Raw genomic sequence first — 11,327 nt, 5'->3', positions numbered from 1 at the left:
ATTTTAACATTAGAGCTTCCCCGTTTCCTGCCGGTAATAGTTTCATCATTGACGACTGTTTTCATGCAATCATGCCTCCCTCCCTCCAACTCAGCATGAAGAACGACCCATTTTTCAACAAATCAAACTAATGAAAAAAAAACGCAGTTAACAGATGTAAGCAGAATTGCCATCAGAACATCAGACACAAGCCCAAAAACTGATTCTTCCCGTGCTATGTCCATTTTTTTTCCAAGAAAAAACTATAATAATAACCAGAAACTCTAATAAAAACCAGTGATTTTATTCGATGGTACATATACAGAGATGCATCAGTATACAGAACCTCCAATAAAAGATATTCCGAACGTTCCAGCTATTTACAGCATAATAAGACCACACACCGGTTTTCATTAGTAAGTAGAAAAGTACAGCCTAAACTGCATAGGTGCAACCCTAATCTTACCACAGGCCATAAAAACAGCTTCAGATTATCATGCTGCAAAACTTCCAAAAGGGGCACCTGGATGGTGGATGACTTGATTCAGTCAGTCTCATGATCAGGGCGTGGTGTGTACCAATTAGGGTATCTACCCATCCTTCTCAGCAACCTTGTGTATGGAGACTCTGGCATCAACGCCTCCTCTTCTTCGGCGAGCTCTTCCTGTGTTTTCGGTATCCCATCAGGCACGGGGAATGGCCTTGGCTTTGCAGTTTGCCCCTGGGAGCTTGATGGTACGGAATTACGAGCTTTCTCTGCCATCTTCTTCCGTAAATTTGAGCGATGATGGATGCTCTCAATCAGGTACCTCACGTCACCCTCTGAGTCCTTCACCATCCTTGAGATTTCCTCTTTGGGCAGCTCTTGCTGTGAAGAGTTGGATGAGTCCAGGTGACACGCATGATTTCAAATATCTGTTGACTGATGGATAATTAGCACGTACCTCAAGTTTATTCAGTTCAAAGTAAGCATCCCAACAGCTGCAACATTCATCACCTTCAATGGTCGTGCAATAATCTGTTCCCAAACAAGGAGAAGCATAGTTTAGTACTAGTTGCAAACAACTTATATGTCCAGCGATTGAAAGCACAAAGTTACTAGACTTGAGATCCTACTCGTACCTGATCCACACATGTCAGAAAAAAAAGGCTAACTGAATTGTGCGAGTTCAGTAAACTCTGTCTAACTTCCTCCACTAGCACTACATCTAATTCTGTCTAACTTTCTCCACTAGCACTACATCTAATTCCGTCTAACTTTCTCCACTAGCACTACATCTGTGGTCTGTCTAGTCTACGATACCTCAAATTTCACAGTTCGACATCATGATACAGATTATACCTCTCATGAAAACAATTCTGCTTTATAATTGCAAATGCGGGAATATGAAGGCTCACAAGAGTATGCCTACTTAGTATTTGCAGGCCTTTTTTTTGCGGGTAGCTTACTTACAGACCTTGGCAACACAAATATCATCTTACAACGTGACCATGTGTATGTAAAAAGCATATCCCACCAAAACAATTCAGAGATCCAAATATCCAATGCCGTTAAATACATATACCGCTTCAAATGCTTTGTGCCTCTGAATAATGGACAGCACTCTGACTAGAACATTTTCTCCTTGTGCTTGTTCACCAGAACATTGTAACCACCAAGCGGTTTGTGACTCAGTATTAATACATGCTAGTTATATGGTCCTCCGACGTTTACAAAAACATGAAAAGAATGTTTGAACTACAACAGAAGGTAGATCACGACTCTAGTTAATCCTATGCCAAAATAACATGTACTACCATCCAAAATTACTCCATTTTAATCAGGACGACAACAGAGCTATAAACAAATCTAAACTAGAAAAAACTGTGGCAGGACGCCGCATATGACACGCATAACAAAAATATTCAGAAAAATAGATCAGGAAGCAACGAGGCGAGGGCAGTGCGGCCGCCGAGCGGCGACCGGCGTACCTGTGATCTGGTCCTTGGTGCGCTGGACGAGGGGCTTGTCCTGCCTGAGGAACTCGTCGAGGATGCTGCGGCTGGAGCTGAAGGGCTCCCGCTTTGGGATGGAGTCGTAGTTCCGCGCCGCGCGCACCACTACCGCCGCCGGCGCACGCCGCCCCGACGCGGGCGAGCAGCAAGCGGTGAGGTGCGCCGGCGACGGCGACGGCGACACCGCCGCCGGAACCAGCGGCCGGAGTGTGGTGGAAGACAGCATTTGCCCTCGATTCTTTTTTGTTTCAGCGAGATCGGTGGATTTTTTTTCGCGTAGCGGAATTGCGAGCGGATTAGCTTCGGGAGAGCTATATAATAAATCGGCGGGGTCGGCACTCGGCAAGTGCTAGAGTAGAACGGATAAGGATCGGACTTGACCTTTTCCTGCTTTTTGCAGGTTGGTCCTTCATTATGGAATATTTTCGAAAATAACCTGGTTTTTGTATCTTGCATTCAGAGTCTTACAACAGTTGGGTCTGTCAACAACGAATAGGAAAAACTTGTAAATTTGTGGGGACTAGAATGCTTAGTGTGAACTCTGAAGAGACCCAATCGGCGAGCTGGTCTTGCCAACAAGAGTACAAAACGACGGTCTCAAAAGGGTAAAAGAAATATCTTCAGATAGGAGTAGGAGTACTTCAATTCTAGTTCCAGCTGCATGTCTGTATTGGACTTGTTTCCTGCGCCTTTGGTTGGCGCTTGTGAGCCGTCGGTTTAGAGGACGTAGATCCTGAGATCCATTGGCGCTAAGAAGCTGTGAAGAGAGAAATATCACAAGACCGATTGCTAGAATATGTAATTATGTAAATAAAAATATTGGTGTCAATACTTACCTACACCGTACATGGCATAAGATGTGCTAACTAGCGACGTTTGCAGTTTGCTACTTCGTGCCAAAAATAACTTTTTTGACAAAAATAAATGCTCTTAGCACCAATTAAGATGTGCTTAGTATAAATTGTTGTATGATGCTAAAGAAGTAATTCTAGATGACTATCCTTAGCACCCAACCATCGTGTTCGCTTGTTGGTTTCAGCCAGACTTATTCAACTGGTCAACAGTGTTTTCCTCTTACAATAAATCAGCCCAAACTAATCTAAAAATCAACCAGCAAACACGCTGAACATGTCAAAAGGGATAACGTCACCCTGCTAAAAGAATCATATGAATTGACCAGACGGACAATTTCTCTTCTTGAGTTCGCATGTTGACGGAGTATGATATCATGAAACTTGAACAGCTCCCTCAAATGCTCACGTCTTTATAGGAGTTTAACCCAAAGATTTTTCTTGCATCTGCAGATCCCCGGAATCAACCCGATGTCAGAATTCCTGTGCCAAAAAAAAAAAAAGAACAATGTCAGAGTTCTGTACAGTGAGACACCAGATCGTAGCATACCCGTTTTCTTCTGAAATCCTGTCAGGATATGTATCTGTGTGATGGGCTATGACCTTGTAACTGGGCCTGGAGTAGCTGGCGAGTATATGAGCCCAGAGTAGCGGGTGTTGCGCTGTTATAAGCAACATCCGTTCAAGTAGTTGGCAACGAAGAATAAACATTCTGTAACCGCCCTGAAACGGTCTGAATCTAACGGAAATCAGCCATGTTCTCTGTCTGTTCTTGCTACTTAGGTTCATAACAAATCCACATTTAATCTCGTCCCTATACAAACATCATGCTCGAACTCACCCAAACTGAAATATAAACAAACGAAGATTGCTTCCCAATCACAGGCTTCCCGCTTCCCAGCTATAAAAATTTTGAACAACAAAATATTTTGATTTCACGCGATCTGGAAATCTGGCAGCTCAAATTAACAAGGACTGCTTCCACGTGGCCCAGCCGGACAGCCGGCACCTTATTGCGAGCCGTTCGGCCTACTTTCTTCTGGACCAGTCCTTTATGCTAAATTGGTCCAAATACGGCCTATACTCCGGTCTTCATGTTTTTAAAAGAAACTTACCGGCTCAGCCTCTCTCTCTTGAGTACCTGCTTTCAAGTCAGGTAGGTCGTGATCATACAGCGTATGGGCTCAAGTCAGGTAGGTCGTGATCATACAGCGTATGGGCTGCATCAAAGGTCCCTCAGCATCATCCACGTCGGAACTGGAGGACTTTGACATGATCTTCGACGGCAACCTGACTGTATCCGACGTCAAAGCACTGGATGCGCTCTTCCCTGATGGCGGAAAGGGTTCATCCAGCAACCGCAAAGACGCAGGGCCACCTTCTAGGTTGTACCGCTGCGTTGATATTGGTTATTTTCCATTTATGTAATATCAAAACGTTAGTTCTTTTGATATGATGGTCCAGCTACGGCTGTTTTAGGTCGACCTCCTTTGCTGCTCGATAGAAGCGCGTTGTTTATATGTTTATGCCCCGTTCGGCTTGCTGAAATTTGGCTGAATTGGTTGAAAACACTATTATGACTGAATTATTGTGAGAGAAAAACATTGTTCCGACTGAAAAAAATAAGCTGAATAGTGCAGATTATAAGGTAAGCCAAATCTGGCCTTAAACTCTTCTTTTTAATATAATGATACGTAAATCTTTTGTGTATTCGAGAGGAAAAAAAACTTACATGGTTCGGCTTCAAGCACAACAATTGGGCTGACATGTTACGAGAGGCATCATATTCTGGAGTCGGGAGATCCACCTGCAAGTTCGTCATGCTGCTGTAGCGACCAGTGCTGTGATCTGGCTGCCCCTGAGGCACACCAACCAAGTATGCCAAAATCGGGCCCGTTCGTTGGTCTAAAACTTGACTGAAACTGACTAGTTCTATGAGAGAGAAATATTGTTTGGCTGGTTTGGTGAACAGTAAATTGTGAGGGGGAGCAGCCGGCTGGCTGGTCTTTCTAGACCAGCGAACGACCCTATTGTATATTCTGAATTAAATTGAAGGACTTTAGGTATAAGATCATAAAATTCTAAAATCATAGAAATGTAAACTCTATCGACTAGGATCGATCATAAAGATTGCTTCCCAATTTGTACGCCAAAATTATACTAGATTTTATTTTAATAGCAGTGACACCAACCCTTTTTTGAGCCCTGGCCCAGGTTTTGGTTTGGATAGTCCTGGGACCTACATTTGATTGGGTGTTTGGTTTGGTGGGATCCTTGGCAGGTCAATCTGTTTGACATGGCGGACATTTCATGGTACGGTTGGTACTCCTGTGATGGCTACGATGGCAATCCTACTAGGACGGGTACGATTGCAGACAGTTTTTAATGGCAATCCAAGCTTATGTGGTGTTCCATCCCGTTACTAAAATTTTGGAGATGTGTTGGAGGACGTTGCATGGGGTGTTTGGATATTAATAAAAAAACAAATTACATAATCCGTTAGTACTCCACGAGACGATTTTTTAAGCCTAATTAATCCAGCATTAGCATATGTTTACTGTAGCAAAACATTATCAAATCATGGACTAATTAGGCTTAAAAATTTCGTCTCGTAGATTAGTCGCAAACTATATAATTAGTTTCGTAATTAGTCTATATTTAATACTCCATGCATATGTCCAAACATCCGATAAGACAACAACTAAAATTTAGGAGGGAAAAAAAAACACCCCCTTAATTGATGTGAGTACGTGTACAGAATAATATTACTACCCACAGTTACCCTGTTCGGATGTTTTTTTTCAGCGAACCAGCTGCTTCTTCTTTTTTTGCAATTTTTTTTTCACGTGGTGAATATTTTGCTCTGCCGCATCTTTATTAGCAATCCCTAGTAACCCGTGAGAAGTCGGTGATGGTCCATTTGTAAAAGTAGTTTGGAAAAGAGGCCAAATTGAAAATTCGAACCATATCTCTACAAAGTCTATATCGTTCGTATACCAGACAATAGTACCTACTGCTGGTACAGTACAAACATTTGCAAATTAGATGACATGGAGTTTCATAGAGATATTCATGTGCAGCCTGCAGCTACAGTCTCCAGACTCCATACTAGTATGTGCTTGCTGAAAGAAGTGTCAGCTTTTAATTATTTTGCATCAAAGGGTAAAGGAGACAGGACCAGGGAGCTTTGCCCAAAGACGAGCTAGCTAGCCTGAGCTGCCACTCCAATTGGAAGCACCGAAGCAGGGAAGAAAGGGGCCAAGCTACCATGTACCATAGTGGATAGGTAAATCATAGAAGTGTCAATATTTCCCTGCAGCTATTCTAGGCCTTGTTTAGTTCCTCTAAAGTTTACTCCATATCACATCGGATGTTTGACACATGTACGGAGTATTAAATATAGACTAAAAAATAACTACTTGCACATATTGCGACTAATTTGTGAGACGAATTTTTTAAGCCTAATTAGTCCATAATTTGACAACGTGGTGCTATAGTAAACATGTGCTAATGACAGATTAATTAGGCTTAATAAATTCGCTTCGCGGATTACTGACGGATTCTGTAATTTATTTTTTTATTAGTATCCGAAAACCATATGCAACGCCCCGTGTGACACTCGTCATGACATCACCTTAGCAAAGGTCTGCAATTGCAGCTGTACCAGCATGTATGTATGGATACTAGTACAGTCTTATCTCCAATTAATTGGAGCTGGTCCTGTCATGGCTGTGTATAAAAAAAGGCTTCAAAAGCTATGGTTTTAGGTGTACATGCTTTGGCGGTTTGGCCTTTGGCCAAAAGTCTTTTCTTAGCTGTGGCAAAGGGGCTTCAAGAGGAAAGAAAACAGCATCATGATGGCATGGGCCAGTTGTGAGATAGATTTGGCTTTTGACCCTTCCTCCTTTTTCCCCAACGCTTTGCTGCTCAGTGGAGGAAGAGATGGAAAACCAGATTGTTCCTCCTAATACTTTCATCACCTGTTCACTTTAAAAAAATATATTTTTTTCAGCAACTGTCAAAGCTTCCCTGAAGATAAGTCTCGGGCTTGAATTCAGATGGGTAGACTGAACATCATCTATAATTGAGCTGTGAGCTAGTGTGGCATCAAGAGGAACCAGTCTAAACACATTCTTCTAGAAAGGAAAGCTATGCGTATCCTATGGTCATGCCAGGCTTTAAACTAATACCATTACTTTTCAAAAAAAAAAAAACTAATACCATGGATGCTCCACATGGAGAAGAAAAAAAATAAGGTAAAGATCGCCATACATGGGCATTGACCTAAATTAGTTCGATTTTGTCATGTGCCTTTGTTTATCTTAGTAGTCGATAAGCTTTCGTTTTTTTAAGGATAATGAATGATATGGTCACATTGGCGGCTTTGTCCATCCAATAATGTTGTTATCTTGTGCACCAACCGAGTCATCACACCATGATTGGGTTTAATAAAGTCAGACCACTCATGCATGTCTTGTAGTAGTACGCATAAATTACTGTTCAGGCTGTCAATTTCTCGACACATCAGCTGATGTATTGGGAAAAGAAGTTTATGCAGGTATATATTCTGGCTATTTCGAATAAAAAATGAAAATACGGGAATAAAAAACACAGAAACTGTCTATCATCATGCCTATTATATTTCAAGAATATCGAGATACGTACAACAAGGCTTCCTACAAAATCTCCCTAAATAATCGTTTCTTGAAGCAATATTCAATGGACAAACAAAAAGAACTAGCTTAGAAACGATCCTCCGTAATATTTTCTTACACATGTGTAGGGGTTCACTAAAATAAAAAATAATAATAAATGGAAAGTTTGCTGCCGTAATCAAAAGAGGGGGCTCACTATCAATCTATCATGATCCTGAACATCACATCGGAGACACTATGGGCAGGGCCCACATATCTGTCTAACCTATTGACAGAGAGCATTGCGTTAGAAGCCTGAAGATGACCCCCTGAAGATCTAGCAGCCACGGTCGCCAACGTTGACGCCGTGCAAATTAAAACGTTTCCCCGATCTCGAAGAGATTCGTGGATGGATGAGCAGGTAGCTGACGACTGACAAGTAGATCGATCGAGGACGAGGAGCTTGCGCTGAGTTTCCTCGTCATCCCTGAAGGACCAACACAGCTCCCTCTTAATTTGTATAGGTGATGAAGAACTGATGATGACTGAACATGGAGGATCATGTGCAGCACAGCAAGCAAGAAGCTGCAAGCCGCCGTGAACACGGCCAAGGAGAAAACCAAGGGCCACACAGTTTCTACGAAAAAAGTATCTATCTGTCTATCTCCAGCAGGACACAGCCCTCTCTATCTGCTCTAGTTTATTCACAGCTGATGGCGGCACGGCGTTAGCTTACAACCGGATTTTCAGGTTGACATTCGACCGTATCAGTTGAGATTATCTGCTTAATTAAACACGCACCCCCATCGCGCTTACGCAACGCAGCCAGGGGTTCGGTTGGTCCATGGTCCACATGGCCAACGGAGGAGTGCTAGGGCCGGCGCCCGGCAGGCCGGCAGAGATGTCTCGCTGGCCGCTGCTCGTCCGATCCCTCCCGTGAAAGGCTCCTGCGCATGCACGTACGCGGGTCGGCCAAAAATCTCAGAAGCCCAGACGCGTCGGTACCGGCCTTTTCTGCATGGTCGCCGGCCGCCGCACAGCGACTGTTGGCAACCGCAGCGCTACTACTGACAAAACCCCGAACAAATATGCCCATACCCTGATGCGCTTGTTTGGAGCTCGGAAAGCTACAAATTTCAAAGGAATCGGTATAATTTTCCGAGAGAGAGAAAAAAAAGAGACGGGGTTCACATGCATCCACTATGTCCCCAACAGTAGACGAGCGAGTGTTTGAACAAGTTGGTTCGCCATACGAATGCATGCTTGCAGTACGTGGGTGGGTGTTGACTGTTGAGACTCGAAATTTGTATACGCGTCCCTTTTCTCCCCGAACCATTTGAACATTTTGGATAGGACGGAGGAAACCACCGGACGCCGTCACCCGATCGTGTGGTCGTTTTTGCCGCGATCGGCGTACGTCCAACACGATCGCACGGTTCCATGGGCCCGTTCGCACGTACAGCTACTTGCCTTGTTGTACCCCCGAGACGACACGGACAGATCTGCCGGACCGGGGCCGGGACGACGGACGCGTCCTCGGCCTCAGAAATGAAAGCCTCCGCAAGTCAGCCGGGGTGACGCTGGTCTGACACGGACGCATGAAAGCGTCGCGGTCTGGGCGTCTCACTCTTGATTAACGCTGCGTGTTATTACAAGCACTCAAGCCTCACGTACCAGTTGTCTTCTGGGGACGAACTGACATGTCCGTCGCACGAACACTTTACCTTGAGCCTACGCGTTGGTGCGAGTTACCAAAACCAAGGTCGTCGCTACCTGTTGTCAAAAAAAAAAGGGGGGGGGGGGGGGGGGGGGGGGGGTGTCGTCGCTACCCAACATTTTTACGGTTCTCGTTTTACGCCTCATTAGAATAGGACAATAATTTCATAAGAATTAGATTATTTTTACAGAGAAAACATAGAAGACATGGAAAAAATTTATATATTTTAAAGAGACATTTAGTGCAGAAAACTAGGGACTACCCTAAACATAGTAATTTTGTAACTACACTGCACCGGTTGCAGATTCTTCAATCTACTGTGGCTCTAGCAACACCACTCCACGCCTACATAGATGTATTGATGCACTGATGGATAAAGGAAGGAGAGGTCGATAGAGAAAAAGGGAAATGGTGATGGAGGGGAAAAGAGCTCGGCCATCCTCCCCTTCTTTCCTATATTAATCTCACTTTATTATCTTGATTGATCATTTCTTTCCTTTATCTTTCGGGGTCAGCTTCGTCACATTTATCGACATATACAACCCAATTCATTTACTTCTTTGGATTAGCAACGCCATGCTCTCACTCCCAACCGTGTCACCACCAAACAAATACACATACACACCACAAAGAATCACCAGGGCGGAGCCAGGGACTTGTGACAGGAGGGCTTATTCTCTTCCTCCTCCCTTTCTTCTTCCTCTTCTTTCTCCCTATTTTCTTATTCTTCCTCTCCATCCATGGCTAGAAAAATTAGGGATGAGGGGTCTTTAGGAGGGCTCAGCTCCATGAGCAACTTGGAGGTATGGGGCTGGAGCTCCTACATTGGGTTCACCACTTCACCCCTGAGTGTGACTGTTGATGTTTCACCACCGATAGCCTGTCACGGGGGTACCCGGGGCAGTTTGTTCGGGCTTTAGCGTATGCAGAACTCGACGGTAAACGCAAGAGACAGTCGATTTATCCTGGTTCGTGCCCTCGACCGTGATCGAGTAATAGCCCTACGTCCAGTCGGCGTTTAGCCTTTGCGTTGGATTGATTGTAAAGTGTTGTGTTGCGTTATCTTCTGTCTAAGTCCAGGAACTCTGCCCTCCTTTATATAGTCAGGAGGCCAGAGTCCTAGTCGGTTTACAATGTAGAGTCCCTAGTAGGATTATAGAATAATACTACTACTAAGATTACATGAAAAGAATCCTAGTTAGACTAGGGCTTCTCCCTTCCTTGTGGGGTATCCCATCGGTCCCGTATCGACAAGCCCCTGAGCACTTAATGGTTGAGCCCTGGAAGCCTCATCTTGTTCCTTCAGGTCTTGCCGAGCAGGAACAAGCGTCGTTCGAGTGCTTTCTTGAGTGAAACCGTGTAGCGCTTCTTGGGATCTTCGAGTGGTGCGTGCTTTTTGAAGAAAAAGGTACTCCCATCTGGGTGTAGCCCCCGAGCCTCTTGCTATTTGGAACAAGGAGCTAGAGGGTCTTGTCTTAAAATTGCTCTGATTCTTCGTCGATATAGCTCGGTCCGGGTTTTTTTGGTAAGTCTTTGAAGTGGTTTATCTTGAAGAAGTCTTCTTGGCGACGTGCGCTTTTAGTGCACTCACTGAGTGTAGCCCCGAGTCTCTTGCTATTTGGAACAAGGAGCTGGAGGGTCTTGAATCTTATGTTGTTTGAAAACTGCTGTCTTGGAGAAGTCTTCTTGGTGACGTGCGCTTTTTCAAAGAAAAAAGTGCACTCACTGAGTGTAGCCCCCAAGCCTCTTGCTATTTGGAACAAAAAGTTGAAGGGTCTTGAATCTTATGTTGTTTGAAAACTAAAAACCTCTCCTGTTGCAGCCCCCGAGCATATATCCGGGTTCTTTTATACGGAAAGAACTCAGATGCAGGGTCTTGGTATATTCTCTGGTAATATACTGTTGTCAGATGTAGTTGTATGGTGGTGGTTGAGTGTAAATGTTGTTTGTTCATGAGTTGTACAGTGTTGGTATATCCTTTCGAATATGCTTGTCCTTGAGTATTGTTCCTTCACGCCTGAGTCTTCTTTTATTGAATTCTGTCTTTTCATTGTGTCCTTTGTTAGGTTTGTTCCGTTGGTGCTCCCGATCCATGTGCACCGCTTCTTTGATCTATAAATACCCTCCTGGTGTGCTGTTTTGATTCATCGA

General features: G+C 44.1%; 1 protein-coding gene across 1 annotated transcript; it reads right to left on the bottom strand.

Annotated features, from left to right (window-relative positions):
• Positions 1-243: 243 nt before the first annotated feature.
• LOC136477462 (CCG-binding protein 1-like) lies at positions 244-2,297 on the bottom strand. The gene is made up of 3 exons (XM_066475635.1): positions 1,951-2,297; positions 924-997; positions 244-847 (listed from the first exon to the last, which is right to left on the bottom strand). The coding sequence occupies exons 1-3, from the start codon at positions 2,198-2,200 to the stop codon at positions 524-526; spliced, it is 648 nt and encodes a 215-aa protein (XP_066331732.1). The 5' UTR covers positions 2,201-2,297; the 3' UTR covers positions 244-523.
• Positions 2,298-11,327: the final 9,030 nt, after the last annotated feature.

This window comes from Miscanthus floridulus, chromosome 1 (assembly GCF_019320115.1).
Source record: "Miscanthus floridulus cultivar M001 chromosome 1, ASM1932011v1, whole genome shotgun sequence".
NCBI lineage: Eukaryota > Viridiplantae > Streptophyta > Magnoliopsida > Poales > Poaceae > Miscanthus > Miscanthus floridulus.
This window is presented reverse-complemented; position numbering and strand designations above follow the sequence as displayed.